This window comes from Orbicella faveolata, unplaced genomic scaffold (genome assembly GCF_042242905.1).
Source record: "Orbicella faveolata isolate gen_17 unplaced genomic scaffold, um_ofav_v1 contig_35, whole genome shotgun sequence".
NCBI classification, from domain to species: domain Eukaryota; kingdom Metazoa; phylum Cnidaria; class Anthozoa; order Scleractinia; family Merulinidae; genus Orbicella; species Orbicella faveolata.
Window position 1 is genome coordinate 14,553,829 of NW_028301564.1, and position 12,732 is coordinate 14,566,560.

At 40.0% G+C, this 12,732-nt stretch overlaps 3 protein-coding genes across 4 annotated transcripts; 2 read left to right on the forward strand and 1 right to left on the reverse strand.

The window, feature by feature from the left end:
* Positions 1–686: 686 nt before the first annotated feature.
* On the reverse strand, positions 687–6,632 carry LOC110066976 (zinc metalloproteinase nas-4-like). The gene is made up of 9 exons (XM_020774243.2): positions 5,615–6,632; positions 5,180–5,275; positions 4,337–4,531; positions 3,288–3,408; positions 2,866–2,957; positions 2,668–2,751; positions 1,893–2,144; positions 1,260–1,373; positions 687–1,162 (listed from the first exon to the last, which is right to left on the reverse strand). Exons 1-9 carry the CDS (start codon positions 5,694–5,696, stop codon positions 1,041–1,043), a joined length of 1,158 nt encoding a protein of 385 aa, XP_020629902.2. The 5' UTR covers positions 5,697–6,632; the 3' UTR covers positions 687–1,040.
* Positions 6,633–7,843: 1,211 nt separating this feature from the next.
* Positions 7,844–10,545, forward strand: LOC149103431 (uncharacterized). The gene is made up of 5 exons (XM_089274140.1): positions 7,844–8,160; positions 9,267–9,374; positions 9,568–9,786; positions 10,271–10,389; positions 10,474–10,545. Exons 1-5 carry the CDS (start codon positions 8,067–8,069, stop codon positions 10,534–10,536), a joined length of 603 nt encoding a protein of 200 aa, XP_089130266.1. The 5' UTR covers positions 7,844–8,066; the 3' UTR covers positions 10,537–10,545.
* Positions 10,474–12,583, forward strand: LOC110066997 (zinc metalloproteinase nas-15-like). 2 transcript variants are annotated; one of them, XM_089274138.1, is made up of 5 exons: positions 10,474–10,565; positions 10,672–10,755; positions 11,349–11,615; positions 12,196–12,315; positions 12,397–12,583. In XM_089274138.1, exons 3-5 carry the CDS (start codon positions 11,426–11,428, stop codon positions 12,507–12,509), a joined length of 423 nt encoding a protein of 140 aa, XP_089130264.1. In that variant the 5' UTR covers positions 10,474–10,565; positions 10,672–10,755; positions 11,349–11,425; the 3' UTR covers positions 12,510–12,583. The 2 variants fall into 2 exon arrangements, with proteins under 2 accessions (XP_089130264.1, XP_089130265.1); XM_089274139.1 differs by lacking the exon at positions 10,474–10,565 and having other exon boundaries at positions 10,590–10,755.
* The last annotated feature ends 149 nt before the right edge of the window (positions 12,584–12,732 follow it).

The window sequence follows — 12,732 nt, forward strand, 5'->3', positions numbered from 1 at the left end:
GCTAAGCAGCCACCATAGGACGTTTATTTAGAGGGATTTAGACAACCATGTGAACTCTGGAAAAATCTATAATTTGAGTCTCTGTAGTCCGGCAACCAAATGTTTTAAGAAACATATCTGAACCTAAACGATGAACCTATCTTATCGCCTGGTTCGTTGTGGTACATTTTCGTTTGTACTGATGATCTTAATCTTGTATCGTTCTTTTTTTCCAAATGAAAAAGAAAAGGACTTTATGGATATTTTGTTGCATCCTTATATAATTTTTTATTCATTACTTGTTGTATTTCATGTTTAAGGGTTACGCATGAAGGGCAACAGGAATGGTAAAATCATAAACATTCTAATAGACAGCGACAAGAAACAGCGGTTACAAACATTACAAATAGACAACGCATGTTGTAACATACGAAACGTCAAGTTGATACATTAATTTTTAGACCATGCGTTGTCTATTGGTGATGTTTGTAACCGCTGTTTGTTTTCATCCTTCTGAAATACAAGAATGGTAGAATTTAAGTATATCGAGATACTACACACCAAAATGCCCTTCATGAGAGAGAGCATAAAATTTTTAGCAGGGCCTTTTTTCAGAGAAGACCAGGAACGAAAGAGGCGAACATGTCAAGAAGAACCTGAAATGAACTGACAAGAGTACAGGAGACAGAGTCTGTGACAAATCTATATACAACAAGGAAAAGCACTTTTTATTTAAAACGTAGGACATTCTTATAAATATAGCAGCTAATATACAATTTCTAACAGGATTGACGCATCTATGATGAAATAACGCAAAACGTTATTACAAACGAAACTAAAAACTCCGGAAAACAAAGTGTATTTCTCCACTTTTAGCTTAGTGAGTGAGTTCACTTTTCTTCTTCGTCGTCGTGGTCTTTTTCTTCTTCTTCTTCTTCTTCTTCTTCTTCTTCTTCTTCTTCTTCTTCCTCTTTCTTCTTCTTCTTCTTTTCAGGCTTCAGTCTTCTTCTACTTGGTTTTAGAATCATCGATTGTACAGTTCATTCGCAGGACACGATTCTTTAGCATATACCACAGCTTTTCTTGCAGTTGGCGGACATGTACACCTGGTACCTCCCCTGACAGTAACCTCTTTGTCTCCAGGCTTGGCAGTTTCGGTGTTGGTCGCGACATGAGCTGGTATCTAAGAAACAGACAATTGAACAATAAATACAACATATAGGAAAAGCTAGGAAAGATTATCCATTGATATTCACCGAGATTGAAGTTTGAGTACTTACCTTTACAGAAGCAGGTTGCTTTACAATACTTTTGCATGAATGACTGCCATTGACCGCTTTTGCAGTGGCCTGCCCAAGATGGACAACTGGAGTATCCGTCTTTGTACTGACAGCCTATCGAGAGAACATGTACATATCATAAGAATAGACCATTTTACAGTTGTCTGCTCAGTGACCTGGCCTTTGTGTGGCAGCGAGGCTAGAGTTGACCTTGTTTTGATACAGACCTCACTGCTTTTGTCATGTAAATGCACCTAGTTAGCATCAGAACAACTTGTTTTACACAACAAAAGCAGTGAGGTCTGTATCAAAACAAGGTCAAATCTAGCCTCGCTGCCATAGAAAGGCCAGGTCACTGAGCAGACAACTGTAAAATGGTCTATTGTCGGCCATCTCTGAGACCTCTGACCCTGGGACAATGTAAGCACAGAGACCCAGCTAAGAGCGCAGGACACGGGGAAGAAGAAACAAGCGGGAGACACAAAGTAATAGGCTACTAAAATGGATAAAACGAGACAAGAAGACTTGTCACACAATGGTTTAAAGGAAACATTGCGTGACGTGATTGCGTGACGCGTTTAAAGAGGGCATGTCTATCTACAGAACTGTATTGTTTCTTGTATTGTTGTTTACCCGTGGGCGGTTTTGGAGTGACAGGCCTGCTTGTGGGTTGTCCACTGCAATACATCCTTTCCGCTTGTTCAATGTCCTTGGAGCTCAGCCCGCGCGTGTTTCCCAGCTTTGTGCTTCCGTCTTTACGTGTGATGGTTGTCCGTCCATTTCCAAAAGCAGTGGAGTGATAGTGCATGACACTGTCGTAATCATACGAGACCCCGCGTGAGTTGATGGCATTTGAGGGCATTATGGTGAACTGAGAGCGGACTCCTGGACAATGGAAAAGATTTTAGATTTGAAATGAAGTGAAGTTGCTCGCCGTCAATGAAACTGTTCATTGCGGAGTTTCGAGCAAGTTACACGAAAAAAAATAAAAAATAAAAAAATAAACTCACACTTTCAAATTGAAAAATCTTTCTCTGACAAACTTAGCTTACGTACACTATGGTAATTTGTAGCCAGTTTTTCAATTTGCTAACCGTATTTTATTTTTTAATTTATTAGAATTAATTTTAGGGAGTAAAAATGGCCTAAAGAACTTTATGGTGCTAGCTAGTATCGCAAAAGGAAACTGCCCTGTCCAAGCAAACGGTAAAATCGAAACTATTTTGCAGCTGTTGAGAGTTCGATCAAATACCAATGTAAATTGCCATTGTGCAATGAAGACCGCGTGACTCTTCCTGTGCTTGCTATTGGTTACATTTTGTTCCAGCCATTGACACCTGCTACACATTTTCCTGCGCTTGCGTATTTTTCTTTTTACTCCCGATTTTGATTGGTTTATTTTACTTACCACTTGGAATGTTGTTCCAGAGAATATTGATGTAGCGATCCCTATCGGGACGGGACTGCTCGTGCCAGAACCCGAGGGCGTGTCCTATAGAGAATTTTAAAAAAGAAGTTAAATTTATTACATTATTATATCATTCATTCCTCAATTAGTTTTAATTCAAGTTTTCTTATTAATTCTCATATGTTTCAACCAACTCACCAATTTCATGAACAACAGTGTGAAGATATTCACAGCCTCGACCAATAGAAATCTTCTGTTGTCCCCCGATTCTTCCAACCATGGAGTAGCATCTAAGAAAATGAATGACAATTTTCAGTGCATGAACAGATAAACTGGAGGCAAACAGCCTGATGTTGAACGGGGAAATTGGCGAACCATGCAATTCTGAAGAATATAGGAGACATTTCATGCAAACGCGAAACTAGAAAAGCACTCTTTCTCAGGTTGATTTGAACGTTCAGAAAATTTCTCTATCCTCCCAAATTCTCGCTCGCCCACTCTAGCTTTGCTCTCTTGTCAGAACCTCTACACCTATCTCTGAGTTCAGGTGCACATTCTCGTCTCACGTTATCACTCTTTCAGGTTTTGTACCAGAGAAATCAAAATTTAAATGTATTTACCCTCCTCCAGCAAAGAAGCTGACGTAGTTGGCATGGTGATGAGCTCGTAGTACAAACTTGAGGCAAGGAACGTAAGTCATCCAGTGTTTAATAGCTGCATCGATTACACCGCGGGCATGCGCTGTGACAGACAAAGACAAAAATTCTCGTTAAAAGTAGTTATCATGGTCATTAGACTGAAGCCTTGCAGATCACTGATCCATGCATTTGAATGATCTATGCAATTAGCACTTCATCATCTGTTTAAAAGCGTTCTTCTAACAAACTGGAGTCATGCCACAGTTCAAAATCAAACGCTCTCCTAATTTTCCTTCCGGTCCTGGCATCGGCCGTACAGTGGACAATGAAAAATACTGTTGCATGAATCCCACCAAATACTGATAAAAACTATGGCACACAGTTTAGCGAGTTACCATGAGAGAGCTTGGTTGTAAAAGGCAAACAACTGACCGAGTTTGAGGAGCCGGCCCTAAGATGAAACTTTTTAAAGAATAGGCTGTCCTGAGGTAAATCTTTTTAAAGAATAAGTTGCCCTAGGGTAAAACGTTTTAAAGACTAAGTTGCCCTAGGGTAAAACGTTTTAAAGAATAAGTTGCGCTAGGGTAAAACCGTTTGTAAGGAATAAGTTGCCCTGTGGTAAAACCTTTTAAGGAATAAGTTGCCCTAGGGTAAAACGTTTTAAAGAATAAGTTGCCCTAGGTTAAAACCGTTTTTAAGGAATAAGTTGCCCTGTGGAAAAACTTTTTAAAGAATAAGTTGCCCTAGGGTAAAGCGTTTTAAAGAATAAGTTGCCCTAGGGTAAAATATTTTAAGGAATAAGTTGCCCTGTGGTAAAACTTTTTATAGAATAGGTTGCCCTAGGGTAAAACTTTTTAAAGAATAAGTTACCCTAGGGTAATTTTTGAAGAAAAAGTTACCCTAGGGTAAAACTTTTAAAAGAATAAGTTGCCCTATGGTAAAACGTTTTAAAAAACAAGTTGCCCTAGGGTACAACCTTTTTAAAGAATAAGTTGACCTAGGGTAACACTTTTTTAAGTTGCCCCACTCACCAACACTGCCTTCAATACGGTACGGTATCACAGGTCGGCCATTTGAATCCATCCATCGGCGGGCCAGACTCTTCATGGCTGCACGCTTCTGCCGTCCACCATCACCCCGCTGAACAGGAAGCCCAAGCAGTCGTCGTTGGGCGTGAGTCAGTTTGATGTCTCCTTCATGTAAATCGCCTCGGTGTCTGTCCGTTACTAGAATGGGTAAAAATCGCATATTGCAAGACTGGTGATGAGCAATGGTTTTCATATTTGATTCTACCGACTTTGCGCTGAGTTCAAAAAACACATTTTATTTTAGTTTTTGCTCCCTTATTTCGTGCGGAAAAATCAATGAATAGGTTTTAAAATTCCTATCTCTACGCTTCCAGAGGAAAACACAAGGCAGCTGGAGTAGCCTTGGCCAAGTTTTTTTTTTCAGCAACAATCTTGTGTTTTGTAAAAGACGGCTGGTTCATGCTACGAGAACTGGATGTTAGCGCCTTTGAGCGACCTTCATTCTTTGCGTTCCAGAGGAAAACACAAGGCAACTGGAGTAACCTTGGCCAATGTTTTCAGCATCAATCCCGTGTTTTGTTAAAGACGGCTGGTTTGTGCTACTAGAATGATGTTTGAGCACCTTTGAACGACCTTCATGGGGTGCATAAACGAAACCAAAAGAACTCACGCAATCAACGAAATATGCTGAGTTTAAAACATGATCATCCTTTGTTGGGTTAAATCTCATAGAGGGACAAAAGTCAAACGAATCACTTTTTAATTAACTGCTTAATTATACAACACTTTTAGTGACTATAAGCGCTTTGTTAGACCTTATATATTAGCGTCTGAAAAAATACTTACGTCGTAAATTTCCAACATCAGTGTTAGCCTCTTCAATCACTTGGAAAGCTGCCCGTACTAAGACATCTCCTTCCAATGTTCTTCCATTACCCGGAGCTATGGAATAAGCAAGACGAGTATTAAAAATACCGTGTTACGATAAGCGGTATTATTTTTATTGATTTTTCTTTTCCACTCGAAGCTCAGTCGATTAACATTGAAAAAACTGAGATCAAGTGAAAACTTCATAGAGTTTTGAAACAGGTAAATCACACTTTTTAAATACACACAACTCAATGAGAGAAAGTAACGAAAATAGACTAAGCTAAAGAATATATTGGAATATTTCGATTCGTCTGCCGAATTCTCAGAGACAAAATGGAAAAATAAACTTTTCAAGACTGTCTATCTTTAGATCGGTATTGCACTGTAAAAGCCTGAATTCTTCTCTCTTACCTGGTGGCTGTTGAATTTCCCCTGGTTGAGAAACACAGTAAGCCAACTGCAGAAAAACGGCAAACAGAGCTGTTCGAAGCATCGTTTTCTCTTCCTACAGCTTGCAAACTCTTAATTCAGTTGAACGCACTTGCGGAACCAATGTATCTTGAATGCTGCAGTCTATCCTTTATATATCGTTTGTTATTATTATAAATGCTTCCTTCTTAAAGGGGGCGTGCAGAAACTGGGACCGGCATCACGACTAAAACATCGAGTTACATATTTGGTAATGGGGCAAGCGCTATCTACGTCATAGACAGGGGCCTGACGAATTAGCGAGGGCAAATTGTTACTCAATTTTCGATTTTGCAAAAGCGGGGGCCGGCGCTAAACGATTTTATGCTCTCAGAGTAAATTATACCGGATCAAAAGTGTTTACCGCGGGAAATAGTCAGGTGCTTGCATATTCCTAATTAGGTTGCGATATGGACACTATAGCCTCATTATCTTTGTTTTAGGTCGAACCATCGCAGCTGTTTGCATGCGTGATACCTTTTTCCAGAGTTTTAACCTCTGCTATAAAGCTAACGCAAATGACATAATCTTTCTTCGTAGCGTCTTGGGCAAAACTTGAGTTATCCTTTAGATTAATTTACAATCACAATGCATGAAAAATAATTTACCAACATTACAGGCCTGGCTTCGACCCAAGTCACGCATTCCAATAAATTAAAAGAAGGAAGATGAACATATAAATTTACATTTAATTTTGGTGAAGGTTTTTAGTAATTGTAAATTACATTTTGGCAGAATAATCTAAAATCAGATACCAGGAGCTATATCTCGAATCGAATTAATCAATATGCACTTTTCAGGCTTTTCACGCACTTGTGGCGTCAGACACGTACAAGGGCGTGACGGAAGTGACTGGCGGTAACAAAGGACCTTATGACGTCAATACTGTTGCGAAAAAATTACTACTTTTAAATTCAAATGCCGAACAGCAGCAGCAAATTTCTCTCGCAGCCGTAATTTCCAGGCCGTCCCTAGCTCAGTTCAGTTAGTTTGGGCGCATCGCGAAAAACGGCAAGAGAAGGCCGTCACGCAAAGGCACTTCTTTTTCAGACAAAAATGAAATTTGCCCAGTGTTCTGAGAGTTGTGCAGATGTCCAAAGATTCAAATTCCTTCATGCTTCTGTGGTGTATGGAAATTCTGATGTGCCAGAGATTTGAAGAGTACCATGTTTCAGATAATGATTGTCTGTTATTCTACCTTTTTTTATTTCGAGCGAGAAATGCGGGTTTGTTCGGTGACATCTAAAAGACTTCTTTGTTAGACTCGTTACACACCAGAAATATTTGCAGTCGCTGCTTGAAGCGGAAGTAATCGTTTGTTTTTCGTCTACAACAACAACAACAACAACAATTTATTTCCGTATCCCGATCCCATATGAGTACGTAATATTACCTTAAAATATAATATACATATGTAATATGTATATGTATGTAATGTATGTATGTAATGTATGTATGTAATGTATGTATGTAATGTATGTATGTAATGTATGTATGTAATGTATGTATGTAATGTATGTATGTAATGTATGTATGTAATGTATGTATGTAATGTATGTATGTAATGTATGTATGTAATGTATGTATGTAATGTATGTATGTAATGTATGTATGTAATGTAACTAAATTACAATAATTTAGTGGATTAAGTAATAGTATCGGTCTGCCTGTAATAGATGGAATAAATTAGCCAGTGCATAAATGTGATTTTAGTCTGCCTGGCAGGCGTTCAAAGGGGAGGGAGATGGGAAAACCAGTAGACTGCAAAGTTCTCCCCTCGGTGCAGTTTTCAGATAGTCGAGCGAGATCAAAAAGTGGCCGAGACGAGGCAGAAAGGAGAATCACCAATGAAAAAATTCTTCACAAATGGGCTTATCTCAATCGTTCATCGCTCTCTGAAGATTTGAGTTCGCATGACTGTTTGATCGAATGAAGGAATGTTTGCTGTCTATTAGCTTTTGTTGTTTTACCTTTGGCCGGGTATTTTACTAGCAAGCATCCGGATGTTCCGGTCCTCCCCACTGCCTTTGAAGCTCAACTAGCAGTATAATATTGACGGATGAACAGTTTCTCAAACATTTCAAATGTTTGAGAACATGAATCGAAATCTTTAAAGACAACTGTTTTCTTAGCGTGGAATCGAAAGAGGTAACTTTTTATCACATTGTCTCCCCAAATGTAAAGGTGTGAATGAATCATGAGGCGGGGCATGTGGGTTGCCGGTTGTACGTGGGGGTGGGTGGAGGCAACCACATTCGGTGTCTGGTAGAGGTTAAAACGGAAACATTGTCAGCATCTTCAACAAAATTACGCGAGAAAAAAACATATTAGTAGCGCTTGTCTGCATGCAAGGAAAGCTCAACAACTGGCCGTTAGCTGTATTTTCCCTCTCTCTATGCTCTGCGTGATGTTGAACTCAGGTGTGACTGGAAATCTGGTACTTGCTGTTTTGTGTTTTTCTGTTCAAGCGCGCAGTATACAGAATCAAGGTACGTAAGCTGAATTGTTTCAGTATTGATTTAGTCACGGATAAGACGGATGAATGAAGGACATAAAGTTACCTGTTTGAATATGACGTGAATGGCCTCGTTTTAATAGAAGACGTACTGATTTATTATCTTATCCAGCTTCATGAATATGGCTTGTGTGCTATCCAAGATCTTTATAAGCTGAGCAGCTGAATATTTTGCAAGTTGCATGGGGAGCGATAAGCAAAATGTCCCTAAGCGAGATTGTTGCATTTTAGTCCTTTTAGACTATTTTCTTTTTCTTTAGTTTATCGAAACTTTCAAAATTTGTTCGTTTGTCTTCGTTGAGTGTAACCAGAAGCATAGGTGATATGCTTCTGGTGTAACCCTTGTAATTGTACGTTCCGAGCTCACAAAGCAACTGATTTCTCATACAGTTAAGAAAAGGCCATACTCCATTACAGTAACACGTTCTTTACTACAGTGGAATTGCGATTTTTCGAACCTCCAGGGGAAACGAAAAATCGGATGGTTCGAGAAATCGGGGATAAACTTACAGTGTTCGACTGAGGAGAGGGAAACGACTTTTGGTTCGAGTTATCGGGAGGTTCGAAAAACATTAGGGTTCCAGAAATCGGGATTCCACTGTATATGGTAACATGACGCCATAGCCGATTGAACACACGGGCAACCTCGATATTCCTCAGTCTCCTTAGCCTCCCTTGTCGCTGAGAAGAGAGAGACTGGGATCATGGTTAACGCATGGGTTTGTCCCTGGGTTATTCTAAAATCCAAGGGATATGTTCTATCCAGATCAATTACAAACGAAGGGGCCGGAAGTTGTTTTGTTGTTTTTTGTAAACAGTGTGCAATAATAAAAACTGAACTGAACTGGAAGGGAGCAAAAGAAGGGTTTTAATGCTTAAACATTGCGGGAAGAATTAGTTTTCGTAGGATTTGCCTTACCTGATCAATTTGGTTTGGTTTATGCTTGAAGTGGCCAGTCTCTGGTATGTACATTTCTCAAAAAGGGGATCCAGAAACAGACAAGTCAGCTATTTCATTCTATGTTTTGTGGTCCTCTGCAGTCTAGAGCCTTATATTTGCTGTTAATATTGCTGGAACAGGTGATGACACTACACTAGCAGAAGCTGATAAAACCGACAAAACCAACACAGCAAAAACAGCTTTTGCAATGATTATGGAAGCGAACGGCAACAACGGAAGAAGTAGAGGTCAGTAACCCATCTTCTCTCTCATACAGATCAACATATGAATTCTCAATACCGATCGCTAGTTATTGATCGTAGCATCACCTTGGAGAATTGAAATATTGAACAACTGAAGATGGGATAAACATTTCATTGTGATAATCGAGCAAAGACCAATTTCTTTTGAATATAATTTAATCCGCCTCTCTCTTGCTAGACGGATACGAGCTATTTCAAGGTGACATTTTGATGACCGACGACATTCGAAAGGAGTTGCGAGACATGGGACTATATCCATCTAATGCAAACAAATCGCGTGACAGTCAGACAAGTCCAACAAGGCGATCTAAACGAGCCGCCATATCAAGTCTCGCAAGGAGATGGATTGGCGGGAATGGAGTACCGGAGATCCCGTATCAACTTGAACCGAGTGTTCGTAAGTGAACGGAGAATTTTCTATGTACAGTTCTTCTCCATGTTTATCTTAGGTTGAACAATGTAACGGGAGGCACAGGTCTTTTCTAACTATTTTTAAAGCAATGTCTCTAGAAAGCAAACATACGAGAATATAAACTGTAGAATCCAACAACAGTTTTGACTGTCGAACCTTGTGTTTCAAGATAGCTGTAGATGTAAAAACAAAATGAACACTTTTGAATGCCCATGCTTTCATTGATAAAGGTGAAGTAAGCTAAAGTAACGACAACTAATTACTATTATGGGATACGGCAGTTAAAATGTTATTGATATATTATTTTTAGACTACCCGGCCTTGGCTAGTAAATTTTGGCATGCGTGAAAAACTGAACACGAGCATCACTGACACGCACTTAACGCGCGCAATGAGATATATTGCTGTAGCTCTTTGCACGCATTGCATATCTATGATACCATAAATGTACTTTGTTCCCGGGTTCCAGGTCACGCCCATCGTTTAATCAAGCAAGCAATGGATCACTGGGTAAAACACGTACCGTGCCTGCGCTTCGTACAGCGTACAAACCAGCGGTCTTACATCAGTTTTTTTTGCTGGGGGAGGGTGAGTAAAGAGTTTGTCACCTTTTAAATCTCTGTTAATTGTCGGCCCAGCTACATCTCAGCTGACTCTTGTCTGTTGTTGTAGGTGTTTTTCGAACGTGGGACGGCAAGGAGGGTTTCAGCGGATTTCCATAGCACGAGGCTGTGAACACCTTCATATAGTAGTACACGAAATAGGTAAGCTATTCTGAAGCACGGTGTATGGGTTTTAAAGTGCGATGTAGAAAAGATTTTATCGGCATAGTGTTGTTAACGACCTTGTTTGATGTGTTTTTCGTTCCAGGTCATGCTCTGGGGTTCTGGCACGAGCAGTCTCGGCCCGACCGAGACCGTTACATCAACATTTACTGGAACAATATCTACCCCCGTAAGTATGAAAAGGTTGAAAGACTGTCCTATCCTTGACATAGAAGGAGCCAGATCTCGTGCCTCATCAGTGCCAGCGCTTAACTCCGGTGTCCAAAAAGCGAGGAGATTAGGAGTATTGCTACAGTCCTTAGATAGGATGACGGTCCGGGCGTCTCGCCCTCACGAGTACAAATGCTGGACTGAACATATGGGCTATGTATGTTCAGAGTTCAACTCCCCAGCCGTTTAACCACTGTGTTACTCCAACGAAATTTTTAACAATTAGGCTGAGTCCCCAGCGCAGCCAAGTTCCTGTCGCTCGTGGAACATGAGCGCTATTAGTATACAAGGCACCATAATGATTGATCTTCAAGCAGATTATGCTCAAATTGTTCAGACAGTTTCCTCTCGCTTTTGATTGACTTTGATCGTTGACTCGGAGTAATCTAGCCGTATATCAATGGATAGAAACCTATAGCTCGACGTCTAATTGTTAACTAGGCAAAAATGTGCGAATAATTAGATTTGGGCACTTGAGCACTTTGGGCATTTGGTCTACTAAATGCATTTTATGCTAGTCACTGACGATTTAATTTTGATTTAATTTGCTAGGGTTTAGATATGCGTTCCACAAGTATGCAGACGGTCGAATCAATAGTCTTGGTGTTTCGTATGACTATGACAGTGTAATGCACTATGACTCGCGTGCTTTCAGCATGAATGGCCGCACAACTATCGCTCGTAAAAATGGCGACACGCGCCTCGGAAACACACGGGGACTAAGTGCTAAAGACATCCAGCAGGCGTGGTTCCTGTACTGTAGAACCAAGCCAACAGACCACCCACCGACATTAAAACCTACCATTCATTCACCAGGAGGTAAGATCGATTATCTCATTCTCGTCACCAGAGGCCGATCTTTTTTGTCAGCACCAATAATCACGACCACTCGCCGGACTCGATTGAGCATGCCGACCAAAAGGATCGCGGCCTCGCCTTAGGGGACGAGTATACGACTACTGCGACTATCTGTTTCACGTCAAGAACGCTTTGAATTTTCAATTTTTATGCTTTGGAGAACTGGATAGAATTTGGTGAAACGCCTGAAAGTTGTGTTTAAGGAACCTTAGGAACAAAAGATCAACATGATCTACTTACAGATCAGCCAAAACTAGTGGAGCATACCAAGGTGATTTGACTGTCGAACTAATTTGGAAAGATTAGGTTTCCAGCGTTACCACTTCACTACAGTGAAAAAAAAAAAAAAAGAAAAAAGAAAAAAAAGAGAAGAAACGAAGCGCTTGCTTTTCAAGTTTTCCATGACAATTTATTTGATCTGATCTCAAATTTGATTAGACTGGGACTTGTTGATTAGACTTGGGCGTTTCAAATACTGTTTGAAAGTTTGAAATAATACATTTTCCTCATCAATTTTAATTTAATCACACCCTGTTTTTAGGTTGTCGCTACACTGACAAACACAGGTATTGTCCTTATTGGGCCTCTCAAGGATTCTGTAAAACTGAACATAAGGATTACATGGACCTGAACTGTCAGAAGAGTTGTCTTTGTGTGGAGAGTGAGTGAAGCTCATGTCTTTGTATCTTTGTTTGTTAAATAGGTTTTTGAATAGATAAATTGTTATTTCTTTTTTTTCTAGATGCGTGCCAAGATAAAGGCAGCAACTGTGGCCTACGGGCAAACAGTGGATACTGCATTTCGTACAAAGATTACATGGAAACATATTGCAAGAAAAGTTGTAGAAAATGTTGACTGTTATAAAAGAGCTGTAGATTTAACAAACCAGGTTAAAACTTTGAATAAAGCCGTGAGTGCTTTGCGTAATAGGACATTGTAGTTTAATTTCGGTGTAAAGCCTTCGTATTACATTAGGTTTTATTTCAGTTGCGCCTTGCTGAAAAACAGTAGCGTTGTCATTTGGCAGCCGCCAATCCCCGTGTTATGTAAACACGTCCCCCCCTCCACCCCCCTCCAC

Excerpts from the sequence above, each read along its gene's own strand:
- LOC149103431 (XM_089274140.1), top strand. The coding sequence starts at position 8,067 with ATGCTCTGCGTGATGTTGAACTCAGGTGTGACTGGAAATCTGGTACTT. Across the intron at positions 8,161-9,266 it reads GCGCAGTATACAGAATCAAG|GTGATGACACTACACTAGCA; the intron begins GTACGTAAGCTG and ends TTGCTGGAACAG. Across the intron at positions 9,375-9,567 it reads CAACAACGGAAGAAGTAGAG|ACGGATACGAGCTATTTCAA; the intron begins GTCAGTAACCCA and ends CTCTCTTGCTAG.
- LOC110066997 (XM_089274139.1), top strand. The coding sequence starts at position 10,590 with ATGGGTTTTAAAGTGCGATGTAGAAAAGATTTTATCGGCATAGTGTTG. Across the intron at positions 10,756-11,348 it reads CTGGAACAATATCTACCCCC|GGTTTAGATATGCGTTCCAC; the intron begins GTAAGTATGAAA and ends TTAATTTGCTAG. Across the intron at positions 12,316-12,396 it reads GAGTTGTCTTTGTGTGGAGA|ATGCGTGCCAAGATAAAGGC; the intron begins GTGAGTGAAGCT and ends TTTTTTTTCTAG.
- LOC110066976 (XM_020774243.2), bottom strand. The coding sequence starts at position 5,696 with ATGCTTCGAACAGCTCTGTTTGCCGTTTTTCTGCAGTTGGCTTACTGT. Across the intron at positions 2,958-3,287 it reads AGCTTCTTTGCTGGAGGAGG|ATGCTACTCCATGGTTGGAA; the intron begins GTAAATACATTT and ends TCATTTTCTTAG. Across the intron at positions 2,145-2,667 it reads CTGGAACAACATTCCAAGTG|GAGTCCGCTCTCAGTTCACC; the intron begins GTAAGTAAAATA and ends TCCATTGTCCAG.